The sequence below is a fragment of the Suricata suricatta genome, chromosome 9 (genome assembly GCF_006229205.1).
Source record: "Suricata suricatta isolate VVHF042 chromosome 9, meerkat_22Aug2017_6uvM2_HiC, whole genome shotgun sequence".
NCBI classification, from domain to species: domain Eukaryota; kingdom Metazoa; phylum Chordata; class Mammalia; order Carnivora; family Herpestidae; genus Suricata; species Suricata suricatta.
In genome coordinates this window covers 121,787,576-121,806,776 of record NC_043708.1, presented here as the reverse complement: position 1 = coordinate 121,806,776, position 19,201 = coordinate 121,787,576, and the positions used below count along the sequence as shown (strand labels likewise).

Below are 19,201 nucleotides of genomic sequence, written 5' to 3'. Positions count from 1 at the left end.
AGATAAACCTGCAACACTGGGATGATACATTATAATCTTATTTCCACACATATATTTTTTTTAATTCAATTAACAATTATACTGTATATGCAGTTTCAAATGCTGCTTTTCTTCATTTGGCCTTTGTGATGGGTTTATAGTGACGTGAGTAAGTGTCCCATGCAGTTCGGAGGGACTATTCCAGAAAACACTATCAACTTGACAGAAGGCACTGTCAGCTAGAGACAGGCCAGCACGATTTTAGCAATGGTCCAAGAGACATAGGAGTGGGAGCAACCGGAACCCTTCAGTGACACTTTCCCTTTGTCCTGTCGTCTCCTGCCAGGTCCCTGCAGCCCCCAGCGGCTGCTGAACTGGATGCTGGCCTTGGCCTGCCAGCGAGGGCACCTTGGGGTGGTGAAGCTCCTGGTCCTGACACACGGGGCTGACCCAGAAAGCTACGCTGTCAGAAAGAACGAGTTTCCTGTCATTGTGCGCTTGCCCCTCTATGCGGCCATCAAGTCAGGTGGGTCCCCCAGCCGGTCCTGCCCATGGGAAGCCTGGAAGTTTCCAGATGTGGGATGGTGGCCTCGCCCTCACTTCTAGCTCTTAAAGAAGGCTCTGTGTGGAGATGTTTGCAAACTGTGTTATTTGCCTCTTTTTCAAGATGTCTGTACCTTCCCTCATTTGCCCCACTCACCCCTGCAAGGGAATTTCAGTGACAGGGACCAATTGTGGCAAATGGGCTCCACAGGGCAGGGTCCCACAAAAAGTCTCTCACTGACAGGAATTTGACGCCTCAAGGGAAGTACTAGAGAAGCTCCACCAACACAACTACCCTTTTCACTCCCATTTCACATATAAGCGTCCGCCATTTTGGACAGCTGTGTCTCACTCTACATCGGAATGCCCTTAGCTTCCCATTTTCTGTCCTTTAGGAAATGAAGACATCGCCATATTCCTGCTTCGGCATGGGGCCTTCTTCTGTTCCTATATCTTATTGGACAGTCCTGACCCCAGCAAACATCTCCTCAGGAAGTATTTTATTGAAGCGAGTGCCTTGTCCAGCGGCTGTCCAGGAAAAATGGTGAGTTGTCCCTGCTTATGGATGAGTGGATAACAACTTTTCAGTCACAAGAAAGAAGGATGTCCTGCCACTTTCAACAAAATGGGTAGACTTTGAGGACATTGTTCTAAATGAAATGAGTCAGACACAGAAAGACAAATACTGCATGATCTCACTTATATGAGGAATCAGAAAAAGCCAAACTCATAGAAACACAGAGTGGATGATTTGCCAGGAGGTGGAAGGTGCAGAAAATGGGGAGATGTTGGTCATACTATATGACCTTCACTTATAAGATGAGGAGGTTATGCAGATCTAATGCACAGCTTTGTGATTATAGGTAATAATACTGTATTATATGCTTGAAAGCTGCTGAATGAGTAGATCTTAAATGTTCTCACCACAGAAAAGAAATGATAATTAGGTGACGTGATACAGTTGTCTGCTGACACTATAGTGGTAAACATTTTGCAATATACAAGTGTATTAATTCAATAAGTTGTTCATCTTCAACTCACCCAATATTAGATGTTTGTTATACTGAATTAAACTGGAAAACCATGCAGGATATAGTTTTAGTTAGTTTTCCATTTTAATAACAAAAAAATCATGTTGTGTTACTTCCATTATCAATTTGACTTTTTATTTTATTTTTAAAATGTGTATTTATTTTGAGAGAGAGCGAGAACAAGCAGAGGAGGGGCAGAGAGAATCCTAAGCAGCTTCCACGCTGTCAGTGCAGAGTCCGACTGAGGGCTCAATCTCATGAACCATGAGATCATGACCTGAGTTGAAATCAAGAGTTGGATGCTTAACTAACTGAGCCACCCAGGTGCCCCCAATTTGGCTTTTTAAATATAGCACTCTATCATGGATTCCCTCTAGATAAGTCAATTGTGACTAAAAGTCATTCTTTTAAATACATCCCTGGGGCCTGTTGGTGGCTCAGTCTGTTAAGTGTCAGACTCTTGATATTGGCTCAGGTCATGATCTCACGATCTGTGAGATCAAGTACTGTATCGGGCTCTGTGCTGACAGTGCAGAACCTGCTTGGGATTCTCTCTTTCCCTCTCTCTCTCTGCTCCTCCCTGGTTCACGCTCACTCTCTCTCTCTCTCTCTCTCTCTTTCAAAATAAACAAATAAATAAATAAATAGATACATACATACATGCATACATACATACATACATAACACATAAGCATATATAGACCAACAAACAAACAAATAAATAAATACATGTCTTAAATCTATAGAGTGAATGTAGCCTTGTTGTCTCAGCCCTTTTCCTGTGGACATTTGGGTAATTTCTGGGTTTGGCCTCTTGTACTAGAGCCTGGTTTTCCAGGATATTTGCTTTTGTAGATCTAAGTCCTGATTATTTGTGAATCAAGGCCCCCAAAAAGCTGTGGGGATTCACACTTTGACCAACATTATATGGGGAATCTTTTTTCCCATGCCTTGACTCTATCTATCTGGGAGCCTTTTAATTTTCATCAGTCTGCTGGATGAAAATGAGAGGTCCTTGTTTTAATGGCCACACTATTATTATTAATAATATCAAGCATCTTTAAGAACTATTTGCATTTCCTCTCAGGCGCATTAGTTGCCTGTTACTATTTTTTTGATTATTTTCCTAAAGAGTTGGTCATCTATTCCCTCTCACCTTGGAGGACCTTTTGTATATTAGATTTTAAATCTTTTTTTTATCATACATGTTGCCAATATTTCCCCCAATTCCTTATTTTTCTTTTGTCTGTCATCTTTTGTGATAACAAAGATACAAGAATACATAATCAGGTACATCTTTTTTTTTATGGTATCTGGGTTATATAAGAAGGTCACTCCCACCTCAATTTTATATAAATATTCTCTTCCTGGGGTATCTTGTAATATTTTTCTTCTTTTATTTTTCGTGTTTTAAGCTTTAATTTTTCTGATATTTATTTGTCTGTGTGAGGGAGCACATCCAGCCCTCATCTTTGCTAGATGGATGCTCAGTTATTGCAGCACGATTTTTTAAATAGAACTTCCTTTTCCTTCTGAATTGAATTGTCACCCTGGTTAATTTCCCCAGTATCTATCTGTGTGCATTTTGCGATTCTCTGTACTGGTCCACTGGCCTGTTAATCTGTTTCTAGGTAAATGCCGTACTTTTTTGATAATAGACATTTTGTTTAAACAAAATGTCTTACAGCCTATTAATGCATGTTTTCGACTTGTTATTTGGGAGTTTTCCTTTGAAAATTATTACACATCTTCTCCCATCTTGTGCATTTCCAGCAATGACTCTGTGTAGCTTTTATGTTCTTTAAAGAGATTTTGCATTTTATCTTATATTTTTATTTTTCATACTTTAATGAGAGTTTATGGTTTTCTTCATAAAGAACCTGGACCTGTCTTGTTTATTGTTTTTGCCACTATTTGAGTGGAATATAATTCTTTTCCATTTCTATTTGCAACCTGATGTTACTGGTATGGAGGAAAGCTCTTTTGTTTATTTATATCTTATCCAGTCCTTTTGTCAACTTCTCTTATTAATTCTAATAGTTTTTAGAAGAGTTCCTTGAAACTTTTAGGTATATGATCAAGTCATCTGCAAATTCCAAATAGGTTTGTCCCTCTTTCTCTAATATTTATAAAACTTATTTGTTTCATGTCCCATGGTATCACTAGAAATGTCAAAGGTTGAATCATCATGATAGAGATGCATCTCTCTTGTTCCTGATTTTAAAGGTCTTGACCTCAGCAATCTATGGGCATTTGCTGTAGATTTTTGGTAAATAGACTATTGTTATATTGAGGTAGTTTCCATATCTTCTTTTCGGCTTAAGAGTTTTTATTATAAGGAAAGATTGCTGGATTTTGTCAAACTCCTTTTTGACAGCTATTGATACATTCAAGTAGCTTTTTTACTTTAATTTGTTGATGTAATGAATGCTGATGATAAATTTCCCTTTTCATTTATGATGTTGGACAGTTTTAATTTTTCTCTATTGAACTTAATCAGACCAGCCAGGGATTTATATGTTCTAGTGGTCTTGTCAAAGGACTTGCTAGATTGATTGATTGATTGATTGATTTGTTCTGTTTCTTATTTATTAATTTTAGCTTTTATCTGTACTAAAATTTTCCTCTTTGAGTACTGAGTATTTGTCTTTGAGTATTTTGGGTATTGTGGTATGAGGTTTCCTGGGCTAATGTGGACTCCAGATTTCACTGCTCTAGGACCTTCATATGGTAACTTTACTTCTCCATTTTGGTTTCCTCATCTGAGAGATAAAAAAGATAAAGAGATAAAGTATCTGTCTCAGAGGGATGCTTGACAGTTAAATGTGGTAATATTTGTAACATTCTAAAACCAATGCCTTGGGGCACCTGGGTGGCTCAGTCCATTAAGGGTCCAACTTTGGCTCAAGTCACCATCTCATGGTTCATGAGTTCGAGCCCTGCATCAGGCTCTGTGCTGACAGCTAGCTCAGAGCCTGGAGCCTGCTTCAGATTCTGTGTCTCCCTCTCTCTCTGACACTCCCCTGCTCATGCTGTCCCTCTCGTGCTCTCAAAAATAAATAAAACATTAAAAACAATAAAAAATAAAAACAATGCCTGGCACATGATAAGTACCAAATAGATGATAGTTATTATTACTGGAGGTTTTTTTTAGATTTACGGAGTTAAATACTTGAGGTTCTTCCCCCCTAATTTCAGCTTGTCAGTTGCATAATGCAAGTCCTTCATGTGATGTCAATTTGTGCTGGCTTTCTTTATCAGAATCTAAAATATACACATACATGTACACATATACATATTTATAAAATCCATGTTTATGTATATGGGTACATATTTATTTCCTATTTCTGAGTTTCTTTTCTAGTTTCTCACATAATTCTATGTTTTTGCTTCATATGCCTGGTTTATGGCTTTATACCCCATTTAGACTTATTTCATTATGTCAAGTAACTGCTTTAATCCTGTTCCTGCTTCTATCATTAAAATTGGGACTGTCTGCTCTTCACATGGCCCCACGACATTTTTTTCGCATTAACTTTGTATAAGTTTTTCCAGACATTTATCTTCAGAGTTTTCATTGTCTTAGGTGTACTTCTTATAAACAGCATTTAGTTTTTAATCCCGTCTAAGAGTGCGTCTTTGAGGAATCCACTCAATTCACACTTGTGTGGTGCCTGTCATATTGATTTATTACCTCCATCGTTTTGTATTCTATTTATCACTATTTCCTTTTAACCATTCCCGTATTTGCTGGTTTCCTAGTTTTTAAAGAACACCAGGGGTGCCTGGCTGGCTCAGTCCACAGAGCGTGCAACTCCTGATCTTGGGGTTTTGAGCTCCAGCCCCACCCTGGGTGTAGAGATTACATAAAAATAAAATCTTTAAAAATAAATAAGTAAAATAAGGAATACCAATATTCTTACCAATGGTGAGTGTACAATAAATGTTAAATATTAACCAGAGTGATCATCCAGCCTTTATCTTTTATTGTGCTTGGTGTTTTTTCCAGCACCTTCTTACCCTATTTGATCTCTACAACATCTCAGTTTGAACTTCAGGGACATAATCTGTTTTCCAGAGGAAAATATTATGGTTTAGAGACATTCTGTTACTTGTCCAAGGACAGCAAATACTAAGCAGTGATAATACACAGCCTAGAACCTGAGTCTTCTAAATCAGGGCTTTTCCCATTTCATGATTCCTGAACTATACCTCCCAAGTTCATGAGCAGTTGTCACACTTTTCTGTCCATGGACTCCCTGGGAACTCCCCATGCTCCTGTCATACCCTACACTGATTGAATCTGAATCTCAGGCGGGACCTGCATCCATTTAGTTTTAAAAAAAAAATTCCCCAGGTGATTCCAGTGTGCCCCCAAGCCTGAGAGCCAGTGACTTTGATTTTCTTGGCTAAAGGTTAAAAGCAGAAATTGTTGGCATCTATATCTACCATCTTTTCTACAGGGTAAATCCTGCTGTGTTTGCCAAGGTAGGCATAGAGCAGAAAAGTGATTCTTGCATGTTAGAAGGAGTAGACAAAGAAAAGACAATGTTGCTTTTCTTCTCCTTGGCCCAGTAGAGAAAATGAAATTGACAGTGCAGCCTGAATCATAAGGATTTTCCCTAAAGCAGGTGGTATTTTGATTACTCACGTGAATTTCAAAGGCAAGTGCCTTTGTGTCTGGCGGTGGGTGTATCTGGCTGCCTGTGATCTCTAACCTGTCACAGCACATTCCTTCTGTGCTGCCGGGAGAAGAAAGGGAGGCAGCACAGCCCAGAGGATCCAGCGGTCAGGAAGGATGGCCCAGGAGCCAGAGGTAAGTGCCGCTACCTTTCCAGGTGAGCAGTGGGTCTGAACTGGCATTTTTTGGCTAGAATATTAGACAAGGGCAGTCATTAAAAGGGTGCTTTGCTCCCATAGATGCACAGCCTGAAACTCCCTTGACTTTGCTGGTATTCGAGGCAGTGATTTGCAGAGGTAGTCCTCTTGTTTTTTGTGCATTATGCTCTGCCCCCTCCACCAGCTGGTGGGTATTTTTGTGTGTAATTGCTGCGTCTGTGGAAGCCGGAGCCAGCAAAAGTTCAGAGCCTTGCTGCGTGCCTCTGGGTCAGGCTGCCAGACCCTGCCTCTGCCCACAGATGGGGAACTGCAGACAAGCCCACATCGATTTTCCACTGGCAACAGCAGGTTGCTTAGGTTTTGTTAGTGTTTGGCAAGGAAGGTCCCAGAGCCCACACCACATGGCCTGGACATACTTTCAGAAGAGCAAGAACAAAGCCAAGTCGGACCTGGCCGGAGCTGTTTCCTGGCTCTGGTTTGCCAGCATCCCTCTTGACAGCTGCCAAACCCTTGCCCGAACATCTAATGAGACGGCCTGTGTTCATGGCAAAGGTCCTGTCAATGTTTGCTTTGTTGCCATGAGAAATAGCAACGTTTGGATGTTGGCGTGCCCAGAAAGGAGCAGAACTCAGAGATGCCAGGAAAGGCCCAAGCAGGGCCTGGAATAACCACGATGTTTGTCTCCATTCAGGCCGTTAGCAGGCCCGACCATAGTGCTTTCTGGGGCCGTTCTGAGAATTGCAAGCACACAGGAGCTGGAATTAATTTTGAGACAACCCAGTGGAGAGATTATTAATTTCCTTCCAAAAGTGCCTAGCGGTTTCAAATTGCGCAGCTCACCTAGAGAGGAACAGTTTAATTCTTTACCATCATCATCATCATCGCCATCATCAGTTTTTGGATCAGCTCCGGCTTATGTACCTTAGAGATTCCTGGTGACCCGCCATTCAGATGCCTGTGGCTGTTGTGCCCAAGAACCAACATCCGGCTGCACATTTTCCGAGCTGAAGCTGCTCTTCTCCATCCATGTGATGGCAGGGGTGGGGGTGGTCTGAGGATTTGTTTGTGAGATGCTCAGAAAGGAAAGGAGGCAGCAAATAGGGCCTGTTGGCTGTTGCTGGGGCCTTCATAAATGGCTGATGGATAGGCGGATGGATCGGGTGAGTGGGGGCTGCATGCTCCCGAGAGCACCTGAGACACCATGGGCCAGCAGCCTTTTCCTCCTCCTTCTTCTTCTTTTTTAATGTTTACTTATTTTTAAGAGAGAGAGAGAGAGACAGAGCACAAGTCAGGGAGGGGCAGAGAGAGAGACGGAGTCACAGAATCCAAAGCAGGCTCCAGGTTCTGAGCTGTCTGTACAGAGCCCGATGCAGGGCTTGAACCCATGGACTGTGAGATCATGACCTGAGCCAAAGTTGGAAGTTTAACCAACAGAGCCACCCAGGTGCTCCATGGAAGCAGCCTTTTCCAAGGGATACTGAGTCCTCTGGGAAATACCCTTGTCTTGGGTTAGGCCTAATGCTTGATGCAAAAAAAGTTTTTATTCAAGAGTTTTATGCTCTCCAGGGGCACCTGGGTGGCTTCGTCAGTTAAGTGTCTGACTTCAGCTCAGGTCATGATCTCTTGGTTCGTGAGTTTGAGCCCCATGTCGGGCTCTGTACTGACAGCTCGGAGCCTGGAACCAGCTTCCAATTCTGTGTCTCCCTCTCTCTGTGCTCCTCCCCCACTCACACTGTTTCTTCTCTCTCTCAAAAATAAAAGAGCATAATAAAAAGAGTTTTATGCTTTTCAGAGTATTTCAGTGTAGGCATGTTCCCACCTTCCTGGACACTGACCCCCTTCTCACAGCTGACAGAGTAACAGGTATAGGAACCAGCGTTCCCCGAATTCAGTCTAGAGCAGCAGTGCCCCGGCGGGTAAGAGGCGGCTCTGGGAGCGAACTCACTGCCTGCGCCTGGCCTTCTCACCACCCGCTTGTGTGGGAGGAAGAGAAGGCCTGTCACCGGCCCCTCGAAAAGTTGTGAAATCCTGACTCAGGACTGTTGCAGCCTCTGTCCATCAATCCAGCTTTTCTTGCGCCCTGGTGAGGAAGATAGCTGATGATTCTACACCAGTCTCTTTTCTCTAGTTTCCGATCACTGAATCTTTCCCTGCCCTCATGCCTTCTTTCTTCGGACGCTTTCCTAGGGATACTGTCCATGCCATCGGTTCTTCTTAGAACTTGAAATAGGGTAGCGAGGTTATGCGGTAGGGGAAGTGAGCAAGGACACAGGACACCCGTTCAAGGAGGCATTCGTGACGGACTTCCTCCCAGATCTTAAACCCTAATACAAAGCAGCAGCAATAGAAACCACTTGTATTTGGTTACAATGGGGAGAATGATGAATAAAGCAGAGATGCAGAAATAGTAAACTATGATTTGAGTTTAAATGACAAACCGGAAAACACAGGAAAGAATGAGAAGAAACCTGCATCAGATGTGGCCCCAATGGTGGACGTCAGTAGACAATGACATTTGTAGCAATGCAGATACACTTCAAACGGGAATGAGTCAAACCCTGGAAACTCATCAGAACATAGTTTTTAAAGGGCGTTTATCCCAGTTGTGAAAGAGAGATAACTACATGACCAATTTTTTTTACAAATAGACAAATAAATAGATATAAAGGTATATTGTCAGGACTAAGACCAGCGATTTGTATATTAAAGCCAAACACTTATAGGAAAACATAATTTTGAAAAGAAATATAAAAAAAAGAGCAATAGAAGATTTTCGAAAAAAAAAAGAAGTGACCAAAACTTAAATTCAAAATAGATCATTGATCGAATGTACATGGCAGGCGATAATCAAGTTTAATTTAGCCAATGTTTATAGATCACTTGCTAGGTGCTCAGGACTCAGCAGGGACCAAGCTGAGCTCAGGACTCAGTCCTTGTGGCCACATGGCTCATAAATTCTATTGAGTAAGAAGTTAAAGAGAAACTAAGGGTTAATTTACATATAAGAAAACACAGGCTGCGAATCATGGCATGGAGAGAAATATAACTTTAATGATAATTACAGAAATTCAGATTAAAGCAACTTGAAAGTACTGACAGAAACCTATTAAACTAGCAAAAATAAATATAAATGCTGAGTGAGACACTTGAGAAATGGGCACACCAAGGCCTTACTGCTGGCCCTGTAAATCTGTCCCATATGTGTGCAAAGTGATTGGCATCACGTGACAAAATCCATTAAAACTCTCTTCTCCCGGTGAACTGTTCTGAATTTGGCATTTCCTTCCTGAGAGATACCTCTTGGATGTAATTCAAAAGGGAAAAAGAGCAAGTCCCACACACGTGGTCAAAACCCTGCTATTTATAAGAAGAAGAAATTAGGGGAAGGAAGCCAGCACGTCCAGCCGCAGGAGGAAAATGTACCGTTCGCGGAGGGTGGACACCGCAACCAGGAAGAAGCATGCCTAGCTCCCCAGCACTGAGCACACGCTGTTCCGGGACCCCGGGACACCCCTCCAATCTTAACCCCATGCAGCGTCCTCAGGAAGGCAGCCTTGGTCCACAGCCCCAGTCAGACCCCGCTTCTAGCTCTCAGAGCTTCCTGTCCATTTTATTCACAGCACTTAACAAGGTCTGAGGTTATCTGGATGACATCGTTGTATAAAGTCACCTCTTCCATTTGAATGGAAGCTCCTCAAAAGCAGGGGAGTTAGCCAGTTTGCTTTGTGTTTGACCCCCAGTGTAGGGCCAGGAGAAGAAGAACAGACGGTCCCATGGGTGGAGGGATAGATGGATGAAATTTTATAGATGCAGAAACCTCCCATTTACATAACACTTCATAGCTGACAAAGAACTTTGCCAAACTTCCACTTTAATCCACTATACAGTCCTGTAAGGTAGAAATTTTTGTCTTAATTTAAAAGTTGAGGAAGAGGGGCCTGTGTGGTTCAGTCAGGTAAGCATCCTACTTCAGCTCAGGTCATGATCTCATGGTTCATGAGTTCGAGCCCCGCATCGGGCTCTGTACTGACAGCTCAGAGCCTGGAGCCGGCTTTGGGTTCTATGTTTCCCCCTCTCTCCACCCCTCCCCTGTTTGTGCTCTGTCTCCTTCTGAGTCTCAAAAATAAATAAATGTTAAAAAAAATTTTTTTAAGTTGAGGAAGTGAATAAGCTCAATAATAAGCTAAGTAGTTGAGTTAACTACACAATTTTATTTCTTGCTTCCCCTCCCCCCTTCTCAAATAGATGTTGGCAAAATTAACTTGGAACTAGTGACGGAATATTTCTTGTAAGCTTCCTATTTTTAAAAGGAATGACTGAAATATTAAGGGGAAGAAAAAGCACAGTGAAGTTTTGAAGGAAAAAACCCCCCTCTCTTTATCTATTTTAAAAACTTTAGTGAAGAAAAAGTGATAAATTTTATGAAACACGTTTTGGCATTCGATACTCTTAACTATGGAGAATAAACAGAGTTATGAGAGGAGACGGGAGTGGGGGATGGGTGAGGTAAGTGACCCGACGGAAGAGTGCACCTGTGGTGATGAGCCCTGAGCAAGTAGGGAACTGCTGACTCACTGTGTTGTACGCTTGAACTAGTGTGGACCATGTGTTAGCTACGTTAGGATTTTAAAAATTAATAAAAATAAATAAAAACAAAACTTTGGGGTAAAATACTAAAAAAGGCACATAGTGAATTAAGAGCCATTGGGCAGGGAGCCTCTGGTTATTTTCCTTATTTGTTCGCCTTACGTTCATGATTCTGTTTTTCCTCTTTTTGTCACTTTGAAAATTTCTATCTTTGTACGTAAATCTTGCATTTCAACATCTTCCTTTGGTTTGTTAGCTGTGGCCAAGGAGAACGCCTCCCATAACTTAAACATTGTTTTTACATGGTTGTCAGAGTCCATTTTCATTCTTCGATTATTAAAAGTAAAGATTATTAAAGGCCTTTTTAAATTTAGTAAATAAATAAAGTTAGTCAAATAAAGCCAGAGTATTGACGTGATTATTTTTTCTTAAAGACTCTTGAATTGGCTTTATTTATCTTGGCTTTATTGTCCTCCTTGTCTTTTCTTCATTCTGGTTTTTCTGTGCTTAATCTATTTGTTCTAATTTTCCTGTTTTAGCTTCCTATTCTAACTAGGGCGGGGCTGGCTTGTGATGTTTCACTTTTTCTTTTTGCAATTCTGATCACAGTTGTGCCTTTTCTTTTCCATTCCTTGTAATGCTTTTGTTTTTCTAAAAATATAGTCTGTAGTGACTCGATTTCTCTCTGCTGCACAAGCATCACTTAAAAGGGCATGTTTTCATGGTCAGAGAACTGGCCACCTCCTAATCCTGCCTCCATCATTGGTTCCTCCTCTACTTTGCCTTTGTCTTAAGATATTATCTTCTTTTAAATTTTTTTAATGTTTTTTTAAATTTATTTTTGAGAGACAGAGAGAGACAGTGCGAGCAGGGGAGGGTCAGAGAGAGAGGGAGACACAAAATCTGAAGCAGGCTCCCAGCTCTGAGCTGTTAGCACAGAGCCTGATGTGGGGCTCGAACCCACGAACCATGAGATCATGATCTGACCCAAAGCCGGATGCTTAACCGACTGAGTCACCCAGGTGCCCCAAGATATTATCTTCTATCTCAAGAGGTGTGTATCTCTCTCTACTCCTTTTTTTTCCTTTTCCTATTTACTTTTCCTCATCCTCAGAATTCACTCAGTAAATGTGCATGTTCCTATCTATTTGAACAGAACATTTATTCTCCTGCCTCCTCCCCTTGGTAATCTCTCATTTTTAAGGCAGCGTGTAGTTCTATAATTCTTCTCTTCATTTTTTGCATAGTTGATCTATCATAGTCTGCTCATATTTTTCTTAAATTTTCACTAGTTTTTCTTTTCTGTTTTGCCCTGGGTCAGAGCAGTAAGACTTAGCATGGCTATGTTTTGGAGTTGTGGTTGTTCAAGTTGCTTTATCACTATCAGGGAACCTTGGTTATTTCTCCTCATGCCCTTGAAACTGTCAGCTTTTCCATGGCCATGGGAACATGACAGTGTGGTAGGAGGGGACCCCATGGAGCATCAGGCACCGGCATGGTCATCCTGGTCCCGTTATCTTTGAGCGAATTGTCTCCCTGAGGTTCTTTATGTGCAAACTGCACCTGACCTTACAAGGTTACCATGAAGGTCAGCTGGGCACGAAGGTCGGTGCGTGCATTGCAAAGAGGCTCCGAGAACGTGTCATCCTGTGATCCCAGCTCAACCTCCAGACGGCTTCCCTGCAGTCTGACCTTGAGCGCGCCCTTGGAGGCAACAGATTGTTTGGGGTTGACTGTTCAACATGCCATCATAGGTTAGCCTGTAAGTTATTTTCGTCCTTCTGTTTCACATTGATCTGGTTTCTATGGTAATATTTCCCTGTGTTTGTTTGTCTTGAATGGTACTGGCAGCAAACCACTGCACTAATTCTGATATTGCAGCATTTTGAGCAGATATGCTTTTTCAGAACGGATGACATTGTTTTTCCACAGTCATTTCATTAACTGCCTCATTGAATTAGTCTTCCTCGTGTGAGTTTGAAAAGAAGGCTGACTTCCCCTTTCTTGATCTGTCCCTTCCTTTACTCCCTGTAGTTATTCTCAGGTCCCTTTTGAAACTGTCCTCTGCACTACTGGGCCCTCTGGGCTAATTTACTTACTGTCCTTTCCCTTACCTTTTTATCATATTTCTAATCTACATTAATCAACAGGCATCCTTTTGGACTTAAAGGATCTCTGTGTCTTTGTTTTCCTTTTTTAACATTCCCTGTTGATGGAATGTTCCAGGATCTCAGGTCTTGACTTCTGTAGTCTTCCTTTGACTTGTTATCATCCGTATCACTGCTGCTGTAACCAAAAACTGGTTGGCTTAAAATAACGAAAATGTGCTGTCTCAAGTTCTGGAGGTCAGAAGTCTGACGTCAAGATGTCGGCAGCAGGGCTGTGTTCCCTCTCAGCTCTGGGAGGCGGCCTCTCCTCGCCGCCTTCTCACTTCTGCCGGGAGCTGGCGCTTCGTGGCTTTCCTTGGCTTGTTAATCCGTCACCCCAGCCACATGCCGTTTTCCCTGCATGTCTTCACATCATCCCCTCTCTGCCTTTGTGACTAAATGTCCCTCTTTTCATAAAGACACCAGTCAGTCATATTAGATGAGGACCTACCTTAACAACCTCATGTTAACTTAATTATTTCTGTAAAGACCCTATTTCCAGTGAAGCTCACATTCAGACGTCCTGGGGGTTAGGGGTTCAACATACCGTTTACGGGGAACACACCGTCCTTGTGGCCACCCCTCAGTTGCTCAACGCAGGTCCACCACTCATGGCCACTTCACGTGCACGGGCAGACATCCAACATCCTGCTCGTCATTACATGCTGACTCTTCCCTCTCTTCTCGAGAGTCTTTCCCTGCCAGAGTGCAGGCACCTGAGCCAGGTGTTTGGAAGTCTCACGTGGATGGGGGGGGGGGGAGACAGGCGTGGTCGGTTCTTGTGTGTCAGAGCCCTCACGTGCCGAGGAGCCTGGGACAGAGCACCGGCCCCTGCGTGCTGAGCCTGAGTCCAGCCAAACCCCTGTCATCCACGGTCTCCTCTCACAGTCTGGCTTCCAAGAGCACATCTGCAGGCACCTTCACCTTTACGGTTTCTTTTGGGCTTGTTCCTCAGGCTTTTGAGCGAGTCGGTACTGTTGAGATTAGACCCGTTAGTTTTGCAGCCTCTGCAGCGGTCTGTTTGTCCTGACTGCTCCTTTCCCATCAGAAGGTTGTTCCTGTCTTTCTGGCGGTTCGGCATGGAGAAGGTCCTCTGCCATCATTCCAGGGAGTTTGGTTAATCATAGAAAGAAAGGCTTGGGTTTTATCCTGGCCAAGAGTTCACAAATACATTTGAGAAGGTTCTATGTATCCCCCTTCCCCTTTTATTTCTTTTTAAGTTTATTTGTTTATTTTGAGGTGGTGGGGGGGAGCATGTGTGAGCAGGGGAGGGGCAGAGGGAAATGGAGGGAGAGAATCCCAAGCAGGCTTCACGCCATCAGTGCAGAGTCCAACATGGGGCTCGAACTCATGAACTGTGAGATCATGACCTGAGTTGGAAATCAAGACTCAGATGCTTAATCAACCAGGTGTCTTAATCGACCTCCTCCACCCCCTTTTAACATGGGTGTCGTTTTTTATTTTATTAAAATTTTTTTAATGTTTTATTTATTTTTGAGAGAAAGAGAAACAGCGTGAGCAGAGGAAGGTCAGAGAGAGGTGAGACACAGAATCTGAAGACGGGCTGCAGGCTCTGAGCTAGCTGTGAGCAAAGAGCCTGATGTAGGGCTTGAACCCACAAACCATGAGATCGTGACCTGAGCTGAAGCCGGACCTCAACCAACTGAGCCACCCAGGCACCCCCATAACATGGGTGTCTTGATTGAATAGACAAATTTGATAAGCTGCCTTTTTGGGTCATTCCCTAATGTCACAGAGCTCTAGTCAGTTACCTCAAGGTATTATAGTCTCTAGGAGAGAAGATTCTTACATAGTTACCCATAGGTCACAGGTAAAATGCTGCGACTGGCAGGAACGAGGAATTGGCAACGCAGGGAGAAGAGGTACAAATTCAGCTCTGCCGGCCCCTTGGAGACCAGTAAGGATGTAACACTGAACCTCAACTCTGGTGGGGCTGTTCTCCACCTAACCAATGACAGAGGCACTCAGCCTCAACCCCACCAACCTGCAACTGTCAAGGTTAAAAGCCAGGCTGAAAGCATTGTAAACCACAGCCCTCGGCTTATCAGTTCTCTTTCTTCCACCAAGAAAGGTTGCACGGACATAAAAGCGACCATAAGTGATATCATTGTGGGCCACTGCCTCTCTCACTGTGACATTTTATGTCCGGTGGCTTCACGAAGGATTGTGTAAAGGCAGGTGATTACCCTCCCAGACGGCAGCCTCCACTACAGGACAAGGAGGTCTTCCATACACACAGAAGCCCCCCAAAGATCACCTTCCATACTGACCCGTGCCCTGCATACGTCTAGCCCTTCTTGATCCTAATTACTAGCATTGTCTCAGGAAACAGTTTTCTAAGTCCTCACACCAGGCCTTCTGGAAGAGCAGTACTTCCTTCTCTTTGGCCTGAAATTTAAAGGTCTCGCGCTTGAGGACAAACGTGAGCACACTTCCGTCTCTTTGCTCTAGAGTGGGGGTGCCTTAACCATGGCAGCTCTGGTGAACTGGGGGGTTGGGGGGCTTCGCATCGAGCTGTCTTTGATTTTGCAGTTCAATGTGTATGGATTTCATTATGCAGTTGCTGGCTTCTGTCCCCCAGAACCTTGTTTATTGTGATCCTGCCCGGACTAAACACAAATAAGTCCTGAAGGCTTTGGGGGCTTACCCGGCTCAGTTTCCAGAGTGAACTTCACTCTGCGTGGGTTAAATTCCTTTCACCGTCCTGTAAACGCTTGGCCACCTGTACTGTTGGTCCGCCCAGATAACTTTTGTAAATGGAAGTTTTCAAACCCACCCAAGTCCAGGTAGAAATCTCACCCGTTTATTTGCAGCTCCCAAACCCAGAAATCTTTACACAAGATGTTTATATCCTGAGCGTGTTTTCCTGTTTTCAGACTTCTGCTTTTTCCAAATTGTCCGGGAGCCTGACTTAAACAGATTTTGACCCTGCAGAAGCTCTGGTGGGTGTAAGCCCCAGAAAGAGCTCAATTTTAGGAACTTGCCAGCATCTGCTTCCCCCTCTTCCTCATGCCTGGGGAATTCAGTGGCCTGTAGCCACTCACTTGTTACTGATGATTTTCTTCTGCTAGAACAGTGCCCCCAAAAAGAAGCACATGTGGTTTGCCTATAAGTGTTCCTTCTTGGCTTTGTGGTCAACATCACCTACTCACAGTCCATGCACATTTAACACACACACACACACACACACACATCCACCCTTTAAACTATTGGTTCCATCCAGCAAGTCCACATCTCTAATCTGCCCCAGTGCTGACAGAATGGCCTACACATCGTGGTACTCAGCAAACACTACTAAACATACAAATGCAAGTGACGCAAGGCGGCGTCCCTGTCATGTAACTGGTGGCGACGCACACTCTAGCTGGGGATGAGGAAGGCAGTCCTTGCACCGAAGCTTGCACAAGCACTAGGATTTAGACAGGAGGTAAGAGGACTGTGGATTCCAGGGGAGAGAAACGGAGCGGGGCGCGGAGCCAGCAGGAGGCTTCTTGCTGCCTTCATCAGGGTAGCAGAGCAGAGTGTGAAGGCAGAGGCCGCCAGCCAGGCCTCCAGAGACTTGGGTCCTTTGACCTCACGACTCCCACTCTTAAAGGAGGCCAGTTTTCAAGAATAAGCTTCTACAAAACCTGTCTTAGCACCAGACCCACACTGCATCGGCCACAGTGTCCCAGCGTCACCAAACAACGGACCTGCAGCCCCAGCAGATGGGACAGTCCATTGCAGACAGCGAGGCCACACTCCCTTGGTCCGCACAGCCTACCTAGGTATTTCAGTGCTGGGTCTACTTTCTGAACCCTGTGGTTCATTGACAAACAGGCCATTTCAGTGCTTTAATTGGCGCTTTTTCCTTGGCCTTGACGCCTCTGCTCTTGGGAGCATGCCCATCCCCCAGTTTCTTCTACCTACAACATACTATTAACTCCACAAGCCCTCTGCCAACAGGGATGCAGAGGGCAAGTAGAGGGTGGGGAGCAGGCAGTGGGGCGTCAAGCTGGAGGGTGGCTGGGGAGGCCAGCAGTGCAGGGCTGCTCAGGGAAGGAGCGCGGATGTCCTGCTGCATTGTGGGAGAGCAGGGAGGCTGAAAGGTTTTGAGCAGACCTTGACATTTTAGGATGATCCATCTGGTTAGAGGTGTGAAAATGGACTGGATTGCAGTTCTCAGGGGTTTGATTCTTGTCAGTGCACAAACATTTATTTAGTGTCTACTACATGCTAGGTATGCTGCTGACCTTCAGAGACGGTCGGTCAAGGCTGTGCATGGAGGTGCACGTGGGCCAGGTTCTGGACAAGCCACACCTGCTGGGGCACAGGAGATGCCCCTTGGTCTGAGTGAGCGCAGTACAAAATCGGCAGACAAGGTCATATAAGGGGAGGTGAGCCAGACAGAGCCCAAAACGGTATCCACGTCTACCACAACTTGCCCAAGGCCCCCACGTGGAGTGAGGCAGAGGGCTCGGAGTCTCCTGAGGTCAAGTCCCTGTTCTTTATGCATTTACAAGCTGCAGCTCTGGACTCCTGGAATGTGCAGGAGATGCAGGAGATGAGATGCGGGAGGGAGATGGCCATCGCAGGGAAAGAACACCTCAGCTTATCCGCCAAGGAGGTTTATTGCATTTGTAGCATAAGTGGCTCATGTCACGGTAATACTCCGATTCATTTCTCTTTTTCGTTTACTTTTGTTGGTCCTGTAGTTGTACATATAAGACTTTCTATAGACACCTAGGATTTATTGTGAAAAATCAAATCCAAACCCAGCCTCCTCGTCAGCTCACTCTGTTTGACTGCTGTTTCCATTCAAGTCCACTTGATATTGATCGACCAGAATGGCCACACAGCGTGAGTGGAGAGTCAGACTGCAATCTGGGCCCCCTGGGCTTTGTGTCCAGCTGTCTGGGCCTGAGCCTGGGACCTGTGTGTGTCTCCAAGAACCCAGAAGGAGGAGGCAGGCAGGCCGTTGGAGGCCCTTCTCTGACTTGGCATTGCAGAACCTGGAACGGTGACCTTCCTCCCAGCCCGCTCCTGGGCTGGCTGCCTTGCTTATCCCAACGCTCCCGTAGAACACTGTCCTTCTGAGCATACAAGCCAGACAGAACCCTGGGTCCATAAGTGACTTGAACACCATCTGACCCAAACCACTTATTTAGCAGATGAAAGCCAGTAATAACCAGACAAAGGGTGATACAGTTATGAATTATGGGAAGATTAGGGAGAAGCACCTGTGCCTCGATCTGAAATGCAGGCGTCAGGATGCACTCATGTGTAATACAGAGTTGTGCTGGACCGTTGGGCTGAGAAGCAGTGACACCCCAGCAGCAATGGGTACACCTAACACCAGATCGTGGTTTCTAAATACCATTTTCTGCTAAAGGGAACCAGGTCTGATTCCAGGGCTGGGGCTTGGAAAGCACCAGAGGAGACTGGAGCCTCTTATTTTGCCAGGAGGTAAGGAGTGCCCAAAACATGTAGGGACATGTCATGAGACTAGGATATTCCCTAGTCTCAAGAGTATCACCTCACAGGAGCCCCCTGGATGGGACTCCCCCTGGACAAATTGGGGGTGATCTGGGCAGCAAAAGAAATAATGATACTAGTCATTGCAATCCTTTGAGGAACAAAAAGAATCCATGAGTCCATATTGATACTTAAAAGGGGCAGGGAGACACCCTTCTGCACAGAAGAAGGCCAGGTAACCAGTGTAGAAGGAATGACTTAGAAAAATCACCGCTTTGCCACCATCAGGGTACTACCCGAGTCGGGCCAGGATCTACAGCGGACACTGTAATCACTGGATGAAATGATGTCGGAACACAGGATATTCCCTAGTCTCAAGACTATCACCTCACGGGTTGCTCATTAGTCACAGAGTAAAATGCACCTCTACAAAGGAGGGATCTGATGGGCACTGCCTTCAACAAGAGGTCAGGCCCGGCATGGCCAACAGAAATAACCAGACATCGGTTGCCCTCGGGGGAGGCTCGACTGATGGGACTCCTCATTGTGTGAGGTTTTTGCCAAAAATGCTTAACTTGAATCTAAACGTTAGGAAACAAT

The 19,201-nt window shown here is 44.4% G+C and overlaps 1 protein-coding gene across 3 annotated transcripts in view; it reads left to right on the top strand.

Annotated features, from left to right (window-relative positions):
- LRRK1 (leucine rich repeat kinase 1) overlaps window positions 1-19,201 on the top strand; it is a 123,061-nt gene that overhangs the window by 49,269 nt on the left and 54,591 nt on the right. For 2 of the 3 annotated variants that reach the window (XM_029950228.1, XM_029950231.1), the window contains exons 5-6: window positions 326-505; window positions 918-1,066. In XM_029950228.1, coding sequence (XP_029806088.1) covers window positions 326-505; window positions 918-1,066 — 329 coding nt within the window. Of the gene's footprint in view, window positions 1-325; window positions 506-917; window positions 1,067-6,280; window positions 6,370-19,201 lie in introns of those variants that run through there. The other variant, XM_029950230.1, reaches the window with a different exon arrangement.